The sequence below is a fragment of the Thamnophis sirtalis genome, unplaced genomic scaffold, assembly GCF_051295495.1.
Source record: "Thamnophis sirtalis isolate CommonGarterSnake01/CBP01778 unplaced genomic scaffold, rThaSir2_p1.2 scaffold_5, whole genome shotgun sequence".
Taxonomy (NCBI): domain Eukaryota; kingdom Metazoa; phylum Chordata; class Lepidosauria; order Squamata; family Natricidae; genus Thamnophis; species Thamnophis sirtalis.
In genome coordinates, this window is record NW_028261385.1 from 128033406 (window position 1) to 128054628 (window position 21223).

At 42.0% G+C, this 21223-nt stretch overlaps 1 protein-coding gene across 2 annotated transcripts in view; it reads right to left on the minus strand.

The window, feature by feature from the left end:
* ANKEF1 (ankyrin repeat and EF-hand domain containing 1) overlaps positions 1-21223 on the minus strand; it is a 32391-nt gene that overhangs the window by 5730 nt on the left and 5438 nt on the right. Inside the window, exons 1-6 of one of the 2 annotated variants that reach the window (XM_087716861.1) lie at positions 13783-14286; positions 9588-9974; positions 9244-9443; positions 6915-7064; positions 3939-4062; positions 1302-2127 (exon numbers count right to left, since the gene is read on the minus strand). In XM_087716861.1, the coding sequence (XP_087572987.1) occupies positions 1302-2127; positions 3939-4062; positions 6915-7064; positions 9244-9443; positions 9588-9933 (1646 nt within the window). In that variant the 5' untranslated portion in view covers positions 9934-9974; positions 13783-14286. Of the gene's footprint in view, positions 1-1301; positions 2128-3938; positions 4063-6914; positions 7065-9243; positions 9444-9587; positions 9975-13782; positions 14287-21223 lie in introns of those variants that run through there. The other variant, XM_087716862.1, reaches the window with a different exon arrangement.

Below are 21223 nucleotides of genomic sequence, written 5' to 3' on the forward strand. Positions count from 1 at the left end.
CCTTCCTTTGAGTTGTAAGCCGCCCTGAGTCCCCCCAGGGAAAAGGGCGGCCTATAAATAAATTTTCAAATACTCAAAATATGAATGCACTCCTGTTGGGACCTGCCCACCCAATCTGAAAAGACCGAAGAGCAAAGGGCAAGATATCCATGGAGATTCTCAGTCATCCAGGTCCTGGTTGTCCTGAAGATGCTTTTTCAAAAGGCAACTGGACTTCAGTTTTTCCCCCTTGAAGACATTTCACTTCTCATTCAAGAAGCTTTTTCAGTTCTGACAGAATGGAGGAGAATGGAAAGATTTATATTCCTTGCTTTTCTTGCCAGTTCTTTTTATTCTTCTTCTAATTACCAGATGACTGCACGGAATATAAATCCTTCCGCTCGCCACTGTTCAGTCAGAACTGAAGAAGCTTCTTTGATAAGAAGTGAAATGTTTCGAAGGCAAAAACAAAGTCCAATTGCCTTTTGGAAAAGCAAAGGGCAAGATGATCAAATTGAAAAGCTATCGAGAGCAGGACCAATGCATATCTCAGCCTCTTCCTGAATTCAAACCCTCACCCCTAGAGACAGAAACACAACCAGGACTGAAAAAAGAAGGCCTTTAGTTATTTAGTAGGTTTTGAGGATGAGTTGATTGTTGGACTCATCCTTTGTTACTTACTTAGACAATTCCTCTTTAAAACCTATTCATTACCACCTTTCCTTCTTTTCTGCTAAATCCTAGATCTTATTTATTTTGCCACACTATTTTAATTCACTTTCAGGGAACAGGAGAACTACTGATCTGGAGATAGTGCAGAATTTGATCTCTTTCCCGACGAAGAACATAGTTCCCACCACTACAAAGGGATGCTTGCAGAAAAAAGCAATTACAGACATGACAATAAAGAAACGCAGCAAGCTACTTTGATGGGCACAAACTGATGACTTCCAATATGGAGTAAATGGCAAATTTGTCAAGCACAAATAGGAAAAGCAAGTGTGTTCAACAAAATATCACAGCTTTACCAGATGCCATGCCTGTTTTTATCGAACTCTACCCCGCTCATCTTGGTTTTACATTCTTGGCTTGCCTCCACAACAGTTATGGCCACTGACTAGGAGAGCCTTGCAGTTCAATAAGGAACCCAACAAGCTTGAAAATATGCTCTATCCAACATTAAATCCACAATGCCCTGGTCATCACATGGTCCTCACCTCACCCTGGAAACCTACTACCAAGCCAACAATGAGGTTATTGGGAGGGGGGCGTGGAATTCTATCCTTGGATTCCTGGCAAGCCCTTTTAAAAAGTTAGCTCACCCCTTTTCAAGAAGGAATTGTACTGCTTCCATGTTGCCACTTGCACAGGCAGCCATCAACGGAGTCTTAAAGAAATGATCTCTGATGTCTACTGGCACCCCTGCCTCGAATGCTTTCTTTATAGATGAAAGGTCCCCCTCTTTGGCAAGATAATTGATGTTGGCATAGTTCTTGGGTGGGTCTTCAATGTACCACCAGGAATCATCCTGCAATGGGTGTTCTGGAGGATGATCCCGATTAAACCGAGTGCAGTCGGTTACATTTTGATACGTTTCGATCATGTATTCTGGGGGTCCCCCGTCTGTCCGCCGAGAGCGAGAGCTCTCTGGAATGACACAGATGGGCATTGGCATGGCAAATTTTCCTTTTTTGCCTTTTGCTTTCTTGGGCTTCTTCTTCTTTGGACCGTAACTCCCAAGGAGGAAAGCCTTCTGTAAGTACCGGCTGCCCTTCAGAAATTCTTCAATGTTAACTCCTGCAGCACGTGTTTTCTCGTGACTGTGAGCTATTGCTTGTAGCTGCTCCAACTCAATAAATGGATACCTTTCCTCAATAACGGCTATAAAGTCTTCCTTGCTCACAGTCCCATCCCCTCGATCCAATGGCTCAAGTGCTTCCCGAAGGCTCGCCTGGTTTTCTCCAGACCAATCGTGCAGCCTGATAGCCCAGGGTGGATTGGGGTCCTTAACTCCAGGTTTAGGTTTGGAAAATTTGGCAAATCGCCGCTCAATTTTACGTATCTCCTTTGCAGCTGCTTTGAACCCCCCTTCCTTAGCAACCTGCCTTGGTAGCTTCTTCTCTAAGTTTCTCCAGGTAGGATCACAACCTACAAATTTAGAAGAAATACATTGAAAAACAAGTTGTGGTTGGAGATTAGGAATAGTGTGAATGAGTGGTTCTCAACCTGTGGTCCATACGCCCCTGGGGAGGGCGTGGTGTCATTGCAGGGGTGTGTGCGAAGGCATGAAGAAATATTATGATTTAAATCTTGAGTTAAGTCTTGGTAGTCTGTGGGCATGGTCTGCCCATGGTCATATTAGTTTGTGTGTGTGTGTGTGTGTGTGTGTGTGTGTGTGTGTGTGTGTGTGTACACACATATACTTATTAGGTTTATACCTTACCTTTTTACTTATATTTGCAAAGCAGATTTCAAAAATACAAAACATAAAACATGATGTTAACAGCAAAAAATTAACAAAAATATCTTCACAGAGAGATGTTTTTACAATTGTTATAAATACTAAAGAATGGGGCTGAACACACTTATCTAAGGGAAAACAATATAAACCTGAGAGCCATATAGAAGGAGGACCTAACTTTCTGAAAACTTCAGGGCTCCAAAGGACCACTCCTCTACTCTGAGTAACCATGTAGGTTCAGCTAGGAAGAGGCAGTCTATTGGATAGTCAGGTCCCAAGCATTTGATGTTTTAAAGATCAATTGTCATCCAGTAGAGATCATTCAGTGGGCAGATCAATTGGTCCCTATATCTTGTACTGGTTAGTTTATCTGCTGCACTTGATACCAAACATAATTTTCAATAGCAGCCCTGCATTCAGATTATTGGTTCAAGCTGAACTAAATACAAAATTCAGCCTCACTGCCTAAGCAAGGCCAACTACCAATTGGGACAATCCATGGCCTTTATGGAACACATGAAACTACAAGCCTGTCTTGACTGGGCAACACTGAACACTGAATTGCTAGAAGACAAGAAGTCTTGGTAGTCCATTACTATCTGATTAGTTCAGGAAGACAAACTGTTGTGCGTCAGTTAAATAGTGCACTGATTGCATTCTTACAGCATTTTGGCCGTAGTAGCATAGCACCAAACGTTTGGAAGAAGCTTTTGGCCATGGACTATGGTTATATTACATCCCTGCTTTCCCAACTTACTGTATTTTTCAGACTATAAGACGCACTGGAGTATAAAACGCACCATGATTTTGAGGAGGTAAATTTAAAAATTTTTTTTTGCAATCTGCAGGCCTCCCAAAGCCTCAAAGGGGGGGGGGGCATGGAGAGCTTTGCGAGGCTCTTAGAGTGCTCCTGGGGGCTGGGGGGGATGAGCAAAACCAGCCCATTTTTTTGCAAAAATGGCCCAGTTTTTGAAAAAAAGGGGGAGGGCATGCAGAGACTTTGGGAGACTTGTAGAGTGCTCCTGGGGGCCGGGGGGGCAAAAATTAGCCAAAATGGCCCATATTTTGCTCTTTTTTGCCTTCCCCGACCCCCAAACAATACTCCCAAACTCTCTGCACATCCATTTTTGCAAAGGGGGCAGGGTTTCAGTAGGCCAAAAATCTGTATTCAGTGTATAAGATGCAACCAGATTTTCACCCTCTTTTTTGGGGGGGGGACTGTATGCTGAAAAATACGGTAATCTACTTCATGACACTTTGGCAATATAAATACATGCTTGGTTTGTACTTTCATTCAGGGTTTAACCAGATTATATTTTATAAGTAATGGATCTGGAATTGAGTTCCCATTTTTGTGGATTAAATCACAGTTGGAAAGGAAGAAAGGCCAGCCAATGGCCTTTTTGTATAAGCAACAATGAATTCAAAAATCAGATACTATATCTGAAACTCCACGTTTACTTTAGAGGCTCTTCATTCTCCAACATTTACAATTTACCTCTTTGGCCGATAAACCTGCAGCACTCGGCAAAACCTCCAGCAGCAGCATAATGAAGAGGCGTATTTCCATTCATGGCTATAAGGCCCACATCTCCATTGTACGAAGAAATAATCCTCAGAATCTGGGGAAGCAAGCCCATGCTATTACACACAAAAGCAAAAATGTGGACACTAATAACATCTATCAAACTAAGCAAATACAGACAACTTCACTGAAACAATTTAAAAACGACCACCGTCACTATAACACGGAATAATAGCGATTAAGATAGGTGACTGTATATTGGCACGCAAGCAAAGTTCTTACATGGTAATCCTTCTATAGAAGGAGAACGGATTTTTTTGTTTGTTTTATCTTTTAGGTCAAAACTATATTTTCACATTTGTTCTGCTTTTTTATAAGAGGGTAAGTTTGATCTGCTGAGCTCTGGGGGCTATTAAAAAAGAAGCATAGATGGGGTATGAGAGTATAAGCCGAGTTTTTCAGCCCACTTTTTGGGCTGAAAAAAGCCGCCTCGGCTTATACTCGAGTCAGTGAAAAATTTGCCCGAAATGGAGGAGAAAAAGGGGCGGGGCCATGCCGCTGGGTGACGCTCGTGAATGGCCCAGCGCCCCTGTGAGTTTCCCCTCCCTCTGTGTCAGTTTGCCGTGCAGCGCACACACCGCACCATCCCCCCTCCTCCCGTTCTAATGTAATGCAGGGCTGTCTTACGATTCCCCTTCCTCCCCCTCCTGCCGCTCTGCAACAATGTCCTACCTCCTCCTTGTTATGGCAAGCAGCCACATAGCGATGTCCCACCTCCTCTGGTACAGTGATCCAATGATAGGAATCACTGTGCCGTGTGTCATAGGAGGCGGGACATCGCTCCCGCAGCTGCACGGGACATCATCATCACAGCGGAACATCAGCATCATGAGGTGAGTGAAGTATTTCATTGAATACACCACTAGTTTACTGTTTTTCTTTGAAATAAATATTCAAAAACATTATTGGTATCTATTTTTATTTTTGAAATTTACCGGTAGCTGCTGCATTTCCCACCCTAGGCTTATACTTGAGTCAATAACTTTTCCAGTTTTTTGTGGTAAAATTAGGTGCCTCGGCTTATATTCGGGTCGGCCTATACTCGAGTATATACGGTACCTTGTTTGCCTTAAGAGAAGTTCTTCATTAAATGGATATTTGCACTGTCTGCATGAGCTGAGAGAAGCAAAGACACTGATTTCCAAAGCTCTTATTCTGATTCCAACCAAACATCTTTGAATTCTTTGAATAGCTTTGAATTAAAATGACCCCATCTTTTAGAACTTAAACTCCAAGTCAATTAACTCCCATGAGAACTTTGCCTGCCAGACATCTAATTTCCAATAAGTTACTGCATGAATGTGAACCTGTCTCTGCAAATTGGCTTTCTTCTTACTTGCTTTTGGAGCTTTGCATATATAAACCTTGTTTGGTCCTTGAGCCAATGGAAATTGCAAAGCTCTATTTTAAGAGCAAAGAACCAGTTCAACTGAACTTGCTGGATATAAATCGGCCAGGATGCTATTTCTCGTAACACAAGTTTAGGAGGCGAGGAAGGGTAAATAGCAGCAATAGGGAATGCTGAGGCCCAAACTGATATAAAGGCGTGACCCGACAAAAGTGCGCACGACAAAAGCGCGCCGACAAAACCGCGTCGCTAAAAACGCGACGTCATCAATGTGCCAACAACAGCGCGCCGACAACAGCGTGTCGACAGAAGGGCGATTTAAGTTAAGGTAAGGGTTAGGGTTAGGGTTAGGGTTAGGGTTAGGGTTAGGGTTAGGGTTAGGGTTAGGGTTAGGGTTAGGGTTAGGGTTAGGGTTAGGGTTAGCGTTAGGGTTAGCGTTAGGGTTAGGGTTAGCGTTAGGTTTAGGGTTAGGTTAGCATTAGGTTTAGGGTTAAGGTTAGCGTTAGGGTTAGCGTTAGGTTTAGCGTTAGGTTTAGGGTTAAGGTTAGTGTTAGGTTTAGCGTTAGGTTTAGGGTTAGGGTTAGGTTTAGATTTACAGCGCGCTTCTGTCGGCACACTGTTGTCGGTGCGATTCAGCACTCATTCGTCGGTGCGGTTTAGAACTCGCGGTTTTGTCAACGCGGTTTAGTCGGGCGCGCTTTTGTCGGTCGCCCTTTCGTCAGTGAACCATATAAAGGTATAAAGTTGGCTCCTCCCATCCCTCACAACTGTTCCGCTTCGAGTTGAAAGTCACTGATCTAAGCAAACTTAAAACAGGCAGACAAACAAGTGAGGTTTTCCTGGGGGATTCGTTTGGGACAAATCCCTGGCATAGCAACCTCAAATCTTAATGAAGAGAATCCTCAGAGTGGAGGCTTCTAAACGAAGCAGCAGGAAATATTTAACATTTAAACAGATACACTTCTCAGCCAAGACTGCGGCAGAGAAATCAATTTAAGAGGATGACAGAATGACAAACAAAAACCCTGAGCAGTAATTCTCGATCACGTTTTGTTCCATCAAATGTGGTTCTGGAAGTGCATTAGCATAGCACAGGGATGAATTTTTTTGTCTCTTCTGCTACCAGGAGGAGGAAAAACTACCAAATGGTAGCAAAACACATTCCTTCAGCAGCAGCAGTACCCACTGATGTAGGTGGGTCAAACTTAAGGTCTTAAAATGTTGTGTGTATTTGTAAATCACATTTATGGAGACAATTGGGGAAATTCAGTTCAGAACTGCCATTTCTTGAGAGCAACTTTGCTACATACAGTCCTTCCCCAGTTCAAATCCTTTCATCCATTTCTGGGCCTATAATCCCTTTCACATTTACCCCTGTACTCTATGAACCCTTTTTTTTAAGGATAGCCTCCCCATATTACCAACCCATAGAAAAACCAAGTATTCCAGAATTCCCTTTCTAGTGACAGCTGATTATTAATAATTAACCAAGAGATCCTTGGTTGGGTACCTTTGCTTCTGACAGCATCAAGAAAGAATACCTCAAAAAACCCTCCTTTGGCAGCAAAATGGGCAGCATGGTGTCGCTCGTTGTCAAAAACATTAACATTCCCACCTCTCTCCAGGATACCCCGGACCACCTCTAAAACCCCTTCTCTTGCTGCTTCCATCAAGGCAGTGCGGCCTGTTGCCTGCAAATCAGAGAGACGTGATTATAGATTTTCCCCAAATTTTAAAGGAGACAGAAAAGCAAGCAAGCTTCTATTGATAAAACCATTTGCAGAGATTCAGACTTGCCCAAAGAAAGAGTCAGCTTGGGTGTACCAAGATACACCCATGTTACACCTATCCTCCGCGAGCTGCACTGGCTTCCTATCGGTCTCCAAACGCACTTCAAGGTGCTGGTTATCACCTTTAAAGCCCTACATGGCCTAGGACCCGGATACCTGCGAGACCGTCTTCTGCCGCATACCTCCCAATGGCCGATAAGATCACACAGGGTGGGCCTTCTCCAGGTGCCGTCGGCCAGACAATGCCATCTGGTGGCTCCCCGGGGGAGGCCCTTCTCTGTAGCCGCCCCGACCCTATGGAATGATCTACCCCCAGAGATCCGGATCCTTCCCACTCTCACGGCCTTCCGAAAGGCTACTAAAACCTGGCTATTCCGGCAGGCCTGGGGCTCTTGACCTCATGAAATTGAGGTCTAGCCCCGCCTAGATTGAGTGCATGAAGTGATCTTTTAATCTGTTTTTTCTCTCTACTTTTTAAAAAAATTTTAAAATTCTTTTTAAATATGTATTCTGTAAGCCGCCCGGAGTCCTTTGGGATTGGGCGGCCTATAAATGTATTAAAACCTTAAACCTTAAGCTTGTTTTTGTCCTCTGGTCTGTAAAAAAAGGGCTACATTTCAACCTGGATCAATTGCATCATATCTATAGGAACTTTATTTCCCTTGGATAAGGGTTTCTCAATTGGTTAAGTCCAGGAGACCAAGCCGCATAGACACTTGTAGACTATGACTGTGATGGCGAACCTATGGCATGCGTGCCAGAGGTGGCACACAAGCCCTCTCTGCTGGCGCTGGTGCTGTTGCCCCATGTCAGATTGCCGTGGTGTTTCTTTCATGAGCTCTGTTTCCTGGAAAATGATGAAACAGAACCTCATAAAGAAAAAGATCTTACCTCTTGCCACACTACCAGTATTGGAATGCCCTGCCTCCCGCCAGCCAGCTGTCTTAAGGTCTGTGCTGTGCGAGCATGTTAGTGCATTCCTGCACATGTTCACACATGTTCATGCATGTCTACACACACACACCTTTCAGTTTGGGCATGTGCACGCAGCTTGGGCACTCAGTGTCTATTCTGCCTCAAGTGTTGTAGGCTTGCTCGGGGCATGCAGTTAACTCCATGCTTAGGAATCTCATTCAGATCAAGTTTATTATCAGGCATTCTTAATAGCAAAACGTACAGTTCAGTATTAAGATACTTCTGACTTTCCATAATCTGTCTCATCACGTGGTGTAAAAAGATGATGATTTTGCTCCCATGTTGAGCGGAGACACCAACACTTCTCTGGTTCACAAAGGCATTTAAAATGACCGGCTATAACCTCTGCACGCATGCAGAATGCCCCAGTGGCCAATCAGAAATACAGATGTGATCACATGTCATGGGACCTTCCCATAAGGCAGTCTCTGCCTACATTTCCCAGGAGGTACTTTCTTAAAGGAGACAGCTCCTAATTCCTACACTAGCTATATATTGCTGGGGCAGCACAGCGTCTAAAAGGTTCGCCATCACTGGTCTATGGTATTTTCCAAATGAAAATGCCCCTTATCTTTACAATAGCCTTCTCTTTGATGTATTTGTTTCATAAAAACTAAGCAATTGATTCTGGGAACATTATAAGCAGGGATGTTTACATTGCACATATGTGCAATGTAAAATGGCAGCAGTCCTGAATTCTACCACTGCCCTTTGCACAAAATGATTCCGAATGTGTTGCTATTTCATTCCAAGCACTCCACTTAAGGTGTGGAATAGAATGACATTAAGAGTAATGGATCATGTAGAATAGTTAGGGCATGATTGGGACCTGTGCACAAGAGCATTTCTTGCTTTGTTTTCTAGGATACACTGATGTGTTTAGGGAAGCCTATATTGGACGAGCTATTGCCCTCTGGGTGGGAAAACTGGGGCTGACTTTTATAAGATAGAGCCTGCCACATGCTCCTTTTTAAAGACATGTTTTTAAAGAAATCTAGCCTCCAGTTAATGAGTTCCTCTTTCAGTCAGTCCATCAGACTGAACAAAACGGCTTTATGCCAGAAGTGTCCAAGGTATCCGCGTAAAATGTTAAGAATGCTCTTACTGGGTTTGTTGCATTGGGATCTGCTCCTCTTTCCAAAAATGTCATACATATATCTTTGATCTCGTGGGCTTGCTCACAGGCTTGTACAAAAACTGGCTTCCCCTCAAAAGTGCAGTTGTTAACATCCGCTCCAAATTCAAGGACCATCTGAACACAGCGGAAATGCCGTTTGGTGGGCAGAATGCAATAAAACAGCACTCCTGGAAAGAGCACACAGCACTACGGCTTAGTAAATGCCCACCACGCTGAACACAGCTGTCAACCACTAAGGGAATTGAAACATCCAGTCGGGTCTTCCTGAAAACCCGCCCGCCCCAACCAAAAGGACACGCGGTTCGTCTTACCTTTTCCTTCTGCATCCACTATTGTCATATCTGCCTCTGCCTGGACTAGCACATCCAAGGCCAAGTCATGGCCAAGTTCTGCCGCTTTCATCACGGGGGTGCGCCCCATTCGATCTTGGACATCGGGGTGAGCGCCAAGCTCTAAAAGAAAGTTGCACATGTCAATGTCGTTGGCCACACAAGCCAAGTGAAGGGCGCTGTCTCCATTTTCTGGCTCAGTGAAATTGATGAGTTCAGGGTATCCAAGCTTGGTGAGCTTTTCAATCTGTTTCTTGTCCTTCTGGCGAACACACTGAAGGACTTTGTATATCTGGAGGTTTTCAAGCCTCTTGTCAGCCAAAGACATTTTCAATATCCCGAGGAAAACTCTCCCCTTAAAGAAGGATCCTGAGCAAAAAGAAAAAAGAAGAAAAAAACACAATAAGAGAAAGGGGAAAATCAGACCACTCTAAATTCTTCACGTTTTGTGTTTATGGTCCTTTGGGTAGCTAACAACACCTGTGATGGGCAATTTGCATTTAGTGGATTCAGAATGGAGTATGGGTTGTGTAAGGATTGGGATTCAAAGAAAAAAAATATGCTTTGGAGTATGTGGGACTGCTCAAGTCTACAATGCTTTAAAGCAGCTGCATCTTTCCCCAAGGTCACAAAACCTCTCTACAGAGTTGTAGTCTTTTCCCATGAAAACATACTTTTTAATTTAAAGAGTTGCTACTAGATGTTAATTGTGCACCCATGCACATTCTGAAGCATCTTTTTCCCTCTGAACTAGAAGCACTGCTCAGCCCCATGAAAGGTTCAAGAAATGGGTTTACATCCTTCCCCAGATATTGTCCTGACATCTCCTTCCCTCCTGTGGCATACAAGCAGTGGTGGGATTCAGCCAGTTCGCACCTATTTGGGAGAACCGCTTGTTAACTTTCTAAGCAGTCCAGAGAACCAGTTGTTGGAAGAAATCTCCTTTTGCTTTTTTCTCACATTACAGGGCTAATCCTGGAAGGAAGGAAGGAAGGAAGGAAGGAAGGAAGGAAGGAAGGAAGGAAGGAAGGAAGGGGAAGGGGAAGGGGAAGGGGAAGGGAAGGGAAGGGAGGGAGGGAGGGAGGGAGGGAGGAAGGAAGGAAGGAAGGAAGGAAGGAAGGAAGGAAGGAAGGAAGGAAGGAAGGAAGGAAGGAAGGAAGGAAGGAAGGAAACATTCTAGTGTTGTTTCTAGCTTAATCTTTATTGCCCTGATTACAGAAACCGCCTCTCCGGTTAACCCTTATTACATTTTAACAGCTAAGGCGAAGCGTCCATCGATGTGAGTGATGTTGAGTGGGCCATGCCCACCCAATCACATGACCACTGAGCCATGCCTACCCAGCTGGTCTTTAGGGCAGAGAACCGGTTGTTAAATTATTTGAACCCCACCACTGCATACAAGGATGCAACAAAAGAAAAGTGAGACTGAGATAAACCAGTTCCCTTTTTTGTTAACTTTTATATCCCCCAGTTCTGGTGTCAGCAAAGATCAAAGGCGAGGTTCATTGGAGCCCTGTGGAGTTGCTAGGTTCTCATTGGATTTATCAATTAAATAAGAATACATTGCTTTCATGGCTAGAAAGAAAAAGCTTTGCCATGCATTTAGTCCCATTTAGAGCCTTGTAATAATACAGCAATAGCAAGAGCACTTAAGAGTTATACCACTTCATAGCCCTCTCTGAGCGGTTTACAAAGTTAGCATATTGCCCCCAACAATCAGGGTCTTCATTTTATCAACCGTGGAGGGCTGAAAGGCTGAATGAGTCCTGTCAGGAGAAGGTATAGTACCATTTATATGTATGCTAAAGTCAACCTAACAAAATAAGGATAAAGCTGAACTCAAGTAATGCTATGGAATTTTTCTAAATAAAAGGTGGCAGAACAAGGCTTTCCAACAAATAAACACTACATGTAGAAATAAGGATGGATGTGAGAAAGGCTGGATGGCAGCTCAGATTTTGTCTCCAAAAGATTTATTGTTGATGTTTACAAAAGCATGGATGCAGCTGTTTGTCTGTCTTAAAGCAGGTGTAATTTTTTTCCCTTGTGCTGCTGTAATGCTTCCTAATTTCCTGGTCGATTTTGGTGTCATAGCTCTACAGTATCTTAACTGTGATGGCACTTAACTATTTCTGAAACACTTCTGCCTCATACATGTTTGCAAAGTCTTTACAGTACTCCCAATTCATTTGTCAAGAAAAAAAAAGGTTATTTTGCACATGTTCTGTGCATTGGCTAGTCAAATGGCCTCTCATAGAAACTATGAATTAATAATACATCTTTTCCTACCCCCATGCTGTGGAAACTATGAATCTGAAAGCATATGCTATCGCGTGCTATAGCTCAAGTCAGTTAGCCAATAGTCGCTACTATAACTATCACTTTTACTTTTTATTAACATCACAAAATGTTATACTGAAAGAGCATAAGATGGAGAGAAAACATAATTCAAACAATGTACCTTATCCATCATAGCGCAGCAATACTATAGATATTACCAGCTGGTTTCCATTTCCAAGGGTTTTTTTTTTTTGTTTCCCAGTCCAATTCCTATTAGCATCTTTCCTTATTTTCATGGACCAATCCTCTGCCCCCTTACCAGATGTGTAAATTTTCATACTGTTTGTGTGGAAGGGAGTAATAACTAAGTTTTATAAAGGTTATACCAATCAATTCCCAGACCTCCAAATCTGAGTTTCTATCTTGTTACAAAAATGATGACATTTTAGTGGTCTTGTTACTGTTTTCAATCTAACACATTCTACTCATTTAAAAAAAACCCCAGCTTAACCATTCACATAACTTATATAAGTAGAAGCTTAAGAAGGCATGGACATGGCTCAAATACCCAGGAAAAGTTAAATATACTCAGATTTTTGGAATAGTCACCGATGTCGAGACAACCACTTCTGGAAAAAAGATTCAGTCTGTCCCTTAGTCTTTCATTTCCTAGCTACATTAGGAAATAAGTGATCTGAGACAACTGATCAAGCTACTCGGTAACAAATAATGTAATCACATTATTTTCAATGACTGCTGTCATGCTGCCTTCAACAGTTCCAAATAAATGGAATGTAGAATGCAGCTCTGGAGATTCCAAAGCCTTTTTGCCATTCCACAACTTAGAACCCAGGGAAACAAAACAAAGGCATCTAAATAAATTCAGATGCATACACACCCATTCATCCCAGGCACGTCAACTCAACCCACAAAGCAAGCTTGTTTAAAAGTCCAACATCGTAAACAAAGCTTTCCTAAGATGGGGCAAGCATCGTAAACATTTCACGTTGACACATGTTGCTGTGCAAGGCAGGCCTGTTCGTACAACAATGCCGGAGAATGCCTGCCTTTGTCCACATTTCCATCTTGTATCAGAAAACTGAGTAGGACCTTGGGAGATTTTAAAAGGATGAAGCAGGATGTGTTTTTGTGAACTAGCTGAATACAGAGCACAGAATAACAAAGTTGGAAGGGACCTTGGAGGTCTTCTAGTCCAAGCACCCAAAGGCCAGATAAGGAATAATGGATGGAAGCTGATCAAGGAGAGATTCAACCTGGAAATAAGGAGATTTTTTTTTTTTACAGTGAGAGCAATCAACCAGTGGAACAGCTTTGCCTTCAGAAGTTGTGGGAGCTTCATCACTGGAAGCTTTTAAGAAGAGACTGGACTGCCATCTGTCAGAAACGGTGTAGGGTCTCCTGCTTGGGCAGGAGGGGGGGTTGGACTAGATGACCTACAAGGTCCCTTCCAACTTTGTTAATCTGTTAAACTCCCTGCTTAAGCAGGGAACCCAATATCATTTCAGACAAATGCTTGTCCAATCTCTTCTTTAAAGCTTCCAGAGTTGGAGCATCCACAACTTCTGGAGGCAGGCCGTTCCACTGATTAATTGCTATCCACTATCTGAACCCAGTTTTTTCCATACAAAAGCTATGTACCAAAATCAATCCTTCAGCAATAGAGGAGACATTCGCAGACACATCTACGGGTTAGCACCCACTTGATGGTCTCCTCATCCCCACCTGATGTCAAGACGTTGTCCAGACACCTCAGGAGGCGTCCTGTTGGAGAAGGTTGGATGACATCATCTAAGTTTAACGGCCATTGTTTCCCCGTTTTGTTGTCCTCCTCTTTCTCCTCTTGCATTTCGTTCAACCTGCTCCCAAGCCAGCTTACCTGCAACCTTGCCGATGCTCCGGGAGAGCAGGACGACTCGCCGTAGCGCATGACTTCTTCCAAAGACCCCGCGCGGGCTGCGGCTTGGAGAGCCAAGGCTGTTTCCCGGCGCCGGCAGCGGGAACAACCGGAGCCACGCAACCCGGAGGATTCAGGCGAAAACGAGATTGTTAGCCAGGAGCTCCTATAGCAACAGAACCGTGGAAGAAAGCAGGCGCGCCGGCACATGCGTAACAATGGTAGCCAGATCCAGCCCTGCCGACGACCTCCGGGGTGCTGAGCTGAATTCATCCCACCCTGAGATCACGACGGGGTTGCGGGGGGGGGAGTGGGGGGAGCGAGGGAAATGTGTCCTTCACCCGCGGAGAAGGGCGGCGTGAGCTCAGGGCGACGGGGGTCTTTGGACTGCGGCTCGCCATCGAAGTCTTTTGCTTCTCTCAGCGTAGGGCTGAAGGTTGAAAAACCTCAAACAATTGCTGGTAGGGACCACGGTATAAAATGTGGAAGTCAGTCTCTCTCTCTCTCTCTCTCTCTCTCTCTCTCTCTCTCTCTCTCTCTCTCTCTCTCTCTCTCTCTCTCTCTCTCTCTCTCTCTCTCTCTCTCTCTCTCTCTCTCTCTCTCTCTCTCCCCCCTCCCCCCCTCCCTCCCTCCCTCCCTCCCTCCCTCTCTCCCTCTCTCCCTCTCTCCCTCTCTCTCTCTCTCTCTCGGGGGGGGGGGGGTAATCAATGTCTTTCTTCGAAGGAGAACCGGATCAAAGGCATGGCCATCCCGGCTCATGTCTCCTCGGCTGACCAAAAAAAAAAGAGGGCAAACGTTTAAAAATGCGCTCCGGTGCTCCAGCAAAATTAATTGGAAACGTGCATGAGATGCATGCCGAATCGATTCAATTGTTGTTGAACCGATGTAAACTGTCTATAAATTACTGCAGCCAATTAGAGTCCAGCCTGCATAAGAGGGGATAGGAGAGGAGAAAAAGAACGGATCACTCCCCCCCCCCCCAAGTATTCTGATATTAATTAAGGAGAGTTAAATCACTGGGATTTTTCCCTTGTGTAATTTGAACATATGGTGTTTTTTTTAAGATTGTTGCAATAGCTAGGTGCATATTTCAGAACTCTCAAGGAATCTCCAAGCTCCTAATGGGGTTTTAGGATGTGCTGTCTCAACAAGTCTGCAGTTAGTTTTTGGATCACTGACTTGGCTCCTGTGTCGTGTAACCCCACAATTTCTCAGAAGTTGGAACAATAGTCTACTATGATCTTTCCTTTGCAGACAAAGAGACTTCTGTCAGTCTTTTCCCAGGGTCTTGTGGGACTTGCCCGTGGTTTAAGGTCATCTGTGATATCCCAAAGGTGCTTTTTCAAGAGGCAACTGGAGTTTCTGGTTTTTCTTTGAAGATGGTTGAAGAATTGAAGAAATTTCTTAGGTGAGAAGCAAAATGTCTTCAAAGAAAAACCGGGAAGTCCAGTTGCCTCTTGAAAAAGCATCTTTGGGACAACCATGACCTGGATGACTGAGAATCTCCATAGACATGTAGCTATGTCTCCTGTGATACTTATCACAAGAAGAGCATTTCTGACTTTTTCCTATGTTTGCCTTCAACAAGTCAGCAAACATACCTACAACAAGCTCACTGCAAGCCTCAATCAATTTGTGGTGTATGTTTTTTCCATAAGTCTTTTGTATAGTAAGTGAGGCTGGAATGGCATGTACCTTCAGATTAAAGCAACTTTAAAGAACTCAGGATCCTTCTTTAAATTAAAGACATGCTTCAGCACCTGCAGGCACGGGTTTATTTGCTGACCAGCTTTACTGTAACTTGAGAAGGAGCGGCTCCCACTTTTAGTAACCAGCCATTATTTATTTATTTTTTTTAAAAAAAACTGGTTTGAATTACCTAATTTCTATCAAAAGATCACCCTGCAACAAAAACAAAAAAAACCCCACCCTATTGTAATAATTTCAGTTTATTATGTATTTTGTCAACTCAAGCACAAAAATCAGTGGATGCCATTTTCGCCATTTATAAAGGTATCAGTTACCACCACTAGTTTTTATACAGAGCCTTGGTTAAATAAGCATGGAAGAGTTTACTTACAACCTTTAAAAAAAAAACGCTGAAAATTAACTGGAAGAGTTTTGAAGCATTTAAAAGAAGTCACCGTTATAGTTAAAATAAAGGCATGATCCTCTTGATAAAGGTCTTCATTTGGAAAGCTGGAATTGGATTAGTTCTTTTGCAGGTAGATGATTTAATGCAAAACAATTTCTCCTCTGAATTGTGGGAGGACACACACCACATTCATAAGTTGGCCACATGCTTTAGAGTGACTTCAAAGGACTCACCAGTTGTACAGAAACTACTAGTTCCAAAATACCTTGCCGGCTAGGAATTCCAAGAACTGAAGTCCCTGCAAAATGGGAAGAGACCAAATTGACAAGCAGTGTTTCTCAATCTTAAGAGAGATGGACTTCAACTCCTTTTGGAAGTCCGCCTTTCTTAAAGTTGGCATAGTTGAGAAACACTGCTGCAGAGGGGTCCTGCTTGACAAGTTTGAATTGCTTTCAACAATGGAAAGACAACCTTAGTGAATCCTTGAATTGCTGGCTTTTAAGAAGCACAGCCTCTCACAATCTGATCTACAAGTTATTGATTGGCAAAAAGTTGCTCCCTTTCTCCAGTGCTGACCTTTTGCCCGGAAAGGCCAGGTTTCTAGAATATTTCTGAAGAATGAGGAGGTTTGAGTCTCATTAGCATTTGGATGAGAGGTCCTAAGGAAATACCAGGACTTCTGAGCTGAAAAGTCATAAAAAAATTTTTCATGTTAAAGACAAGTTGTATCCATAAAATCACCAGGAGTTTAAAATCACCTCTAAATGTAAAGATAAAGATGACCTCAAATTGAATTCAATTCCTCAGCACTTGGCCTAAATCCAGCTTCATCTTACATTCCTTTCTCTTCTGCATTATTTATTTTTGCCTGAGATGTACCCTCTATTGCTGCTACACAGTATATACTGCAAGCCCTTGCTTTCACTTTTAAAACCAATTAAAAACAATAACCACCTAGATTAATGCTCAATTTCTTCTTTCTTATATACAAGGTTAGTGGATTATTTATTTGCATACCATTGTGGATAAATAGCCAAATGGTAAAAGAGAACAACAACAACAATTATAATAAAATGGGCCAGAAAGAGAAAAGAAGAAAATTGGAGCACAAACTTAAAATAGGGGCCTGCTGTCTTTTTACCAGGCTAAATTCTTGCTGTGCACTTTGCTAAGAGACCAGTGGGGAGGGCAGGGAGGAAATCAAGCAATGCAAAATGAACATTATTGAAGAAATGGAATCTTATGCCAGCTTGCTCAAATATCTACTGGAATATCCTGCAGCTACTTAAGATTTGTGTATCTGGAGAGCAGAATCTCAGGGTTGGAAATTTTTACAACCAGGTCATTAGAGGGCCAGTAAGAATTGTGTTTTCTACACATTTGCTGTGATGCTTGGACAAAAAATATCTAAATGCATTAAGCAAACAAATAAATACACACACACACAGCATTATATTACTGCAGTGGGTCATCTGTTGGTTTTCTTTTGAACACTACAAAAATATCTGTGGATACAAAATAAACAGCACTTAGCTTCTTATTTGGGCTATTATGGAGTTAAATGGAAGTTACTTTCTAGATTGGTTGCCTCCTTGTCTGAGAGCATAATTCGGGGAGATGCTGATAAAAATAAGCAAGGCAAATATGATTACAGTGCACTTTTAATGTTTATAAAACAGCACATGTATCAAAAGAGGGAAATTAGAAATTAATTGTTTTTTTTTTGCTTTATTTTTCTTTTTTTCTACATTTGAGAATTTTAATTAAAATTTAATTTAATTTAATTTTAATTAAAGTTGCTCTTTTTCATTAAAATAAAAAGTATCTATGTGTGTGAATTCAATAACAATACTTTGGACACTTTAACATTTAAAAAAAAAGCTTACTTTTGAAAACTTTATTAATGAAACTTATATACTACCATCTCACTACATAAGGGTTTCTAAATAGTTTTCAATAAAAAAGACCATTTGGGATAGATAAGATAGGCATTTTTTTTGTAAATTGATTACAATAACACTTGGGTAATAAGAGTTTTGAAAATTTAACCTTGTCTTTTTTATTATTATTAGTGTTCTTTCTGTTAACTATTTTGTCATTAATGTAGTAGATAGATGACAGGTCAATAATTTGCAAATAGATTTACTAAATAAAATAGGGGGGCTTTCTCTCAAGGGGTGGGAATCAATATTATAGTAATGTATTAACCAGTATTCAATTAGAGGGGATAACTGAAGACCAGTTTTTTAATTAATACACAATTATGTGTATGCATATTTAATGCACTTTTTAAATGTCTTGATTGATTGTTGGGGTTTTTTTAATTTTTTTGGGGGGGGTTGTATTTTAACTTCTCTTTATAAAATGAAATAAAATAAAATAAAAACATCATAACAAACATACCAAAATATACAAAATATACAAAGATAGCGAGAGGTGCCCTCAAGGTACCAGCCACACCCAGCCTATGAACCAGTCTTGGATTTCCATGCTACTTAAAGAGCCAGACCTTTTATTGTATGACAAATGCTTTGTTGTGAGGGGTGGCAATTCTTTTTTCAAAGTAATATTCAACTTTGAATGAAAACAGAAAATAATTGTATGTTTGTAATATTGACATCCTAAATTATAGTTAACTAGCTGATAACCCGGTGTTGCCCGGGAATTTATAGAGGGGAAATGTCCAGACCAAATGTAATTTCTAATGTTGGATTTTGCCCCTTACCAGAGGGAGCCCCCTTGTGGAGTACTATGAAGCCGTTATCATGGCAACTCCACTGCGCCGTACAATAGTAGCCATTTTACGGCTGTTCAGTAGAAGCCATTTTAAGGCACAACAGGTTGCATTTTAACAGAAAACACACCGCAAGGGGTGTAAGGGGTGTCTTATCCCCATAGTTTTTTTTCCCCAGAGAATAAGTCATCTGTGTGCCAAGTTTGATTGAAATTGCTTGAGACGTTCCAGAGTTATGCTGGAACACACACACACACACACACACACACAGGGGGGAGGGGGGAGGGAGAGAGAGAGAGAGATCTTTTTACTTGTCTGTTTTCAATCTACGAAGTTATTTAAAGAATAAAATGTCAGTAATCTTTAAACATCACTGTATTTAAAATAATACAAGTTATCAACATTTAATCCCAGCATTTGAGAGCTAGTTCTTAAACAGCCTCAAGCAAATCCCCTGATCCAAGATCAGTCCATTACTCAAATAAGGAACAGTACAAAGCATCTCTCCTTCTTAAAAGGAAGATGTTTCTGCTTTATTGCATTGCATGATCAGAAGAAAGAAGGAGAATTTGAATCTTGATTTCACTCCTAATTGCATTTGTTACAGAGCAGTCACCTGAAATCTTTCATAATAGCTTCTTCAGCATTTCCATAACATACCTACCAGTGGTGAAATCTACTTTTTTTCTCACTGGTTTTCTGGGCGTGGCTTGGTGGGGGGATCATGTGACTGAGTAGGTGTGGCCAACTTTTTTCACCTTTTAAAGCATTTTTTCCCTGCCTATTTGCCCGAACCAGCAGAAAAATAATGCTTTAAAAAGCAGGGGGGGAAGCTTCCCAAGATCACGCGGCTCACAGCTGAGCCGTACGATCCTCAGAATCTTTTTTTAACTACCAGTTTGCAGAACCAGGGACAATCATCCATACTGGTTCGGCCAAACCGGGTAGAACCGGGAGGATTTCACCTCTGATACTTACTTTCTAAATATTCCTGTATCTTTGGGTGATTGTTTGTTTTCACTTTGGCTTGTAGGAAGAAGCCTGACTTGGTATCTTCAGCCAGGGCTGGGAAAGGATCTGTCCGAAACATCGAAAAACTGTTGCTGTTATTCAAATAGTGCTCCAGATGTTTTGGAATTGCACTCAAGGTGCCTATTAGAATTGGTATTTTATTTATTATTATGATTCATCACACAGTCGGCTAGATGTTTAGATGGGGTTTGGCATTTTTATCCACTTATTGCATCTTTCCCAAGGACTTGGAGTAGAAAGATGCTGTAGTTTGATGGTATTAAAGGTATCATTGCAAGATGTAAGCTGTAAACTGCATTTTGTAATTGACTATAATTGTGATTTTTGTCAATGCCAATAGTGTTCAAGTGATTCTCCAGATATTTCAGGATTACACCCAAAGTGTCCATTACTATTGGTCCTATTTTTACTTTCTTTGGCCACAGTCACTCTCTTTTTATTTGCAGGTCTTTCTGTTTTGCTCAATTATTATTTAGCTATTATTGTATTTTCCTTATTTGGATTGTTGTGAGCTACCAGAAATGATGAGAGCCAAGCAACATTTGAGTTCGATTAATAATAAAACAATATGTGGAATATCACAAGCTGCCTTTATTTCCCCCTGATATCGTTTAGTTGCTTGTACATGACAGCTTGTTGAAACTCTCAACCATGTCGATCCCTGCTTTTCATATCTTTATTTATTTATTTATTTATTTATTTATTTATTTATTTATTTATTTATTTATTTATTTATTTATTTATTTATTTATTTATTTATTTATTTATTTGTCTTGTATGACGCCCACTCCCGGAGGACTCCGGGCGGCTCACAAAAGACAAGGGAAAGAGGGGAACGAGACAAAGACAACATATTAAAAACAAAACCAACATTCACAATTTCCATGGAGGTAAATGCTTCTCAGCTCCCCCCAGCCTGCTGGAACAGCCAGGACTTGGTGGCTTTGCGGAAGGCCGGGAGGGTAGTAAGGGTCCGGATCTCAACAGGGAGCTTGTTCCAGAGGGCCAGAACTGCAACAGAGAAGGCTCTCCCCCGGGGAGTCACCAGCCGACATTGGCTGGCAGATGGAATCCGGAGGAGACCCAACCTGTGCAATCTAATTGGTCTGAGAGAGGTAATCGGCAGGAGGCGGTCTCTCAGGTACCCAGGTCCGATGCCATGTAAGGCTTTATAGGTAGTGACCAGCACCTTGAAGCGGATTCGGAGACTAATAGGTAGCCAGTGCAGCTCGCGGAGGATAGGTGTAACGTGGGTGTACCTTGGTGCACCCACAATTGCTCGCACGGCTGCATTGGAGTCTTCGAACACTCTTCAAGGGCAGCCCCATGTAGAGCGCATTTAGAGATGAGCAGAGAAATACATTCATACATTAATTAAAACACACAAAGAAGCTTTTACTCAAGATTCATTGCTGTTTGGCATTTGACTGAATGTAGGTGTGCACTGATTAATTGGTACAAGCTTATTTCAGTCTTGGTTTATGCTTCTGAATTCGAACAAGGAAGCCACCAAAAACTAAACAATGTACAATCTTGATTAAACAAGTGCATAAATGAGTAAT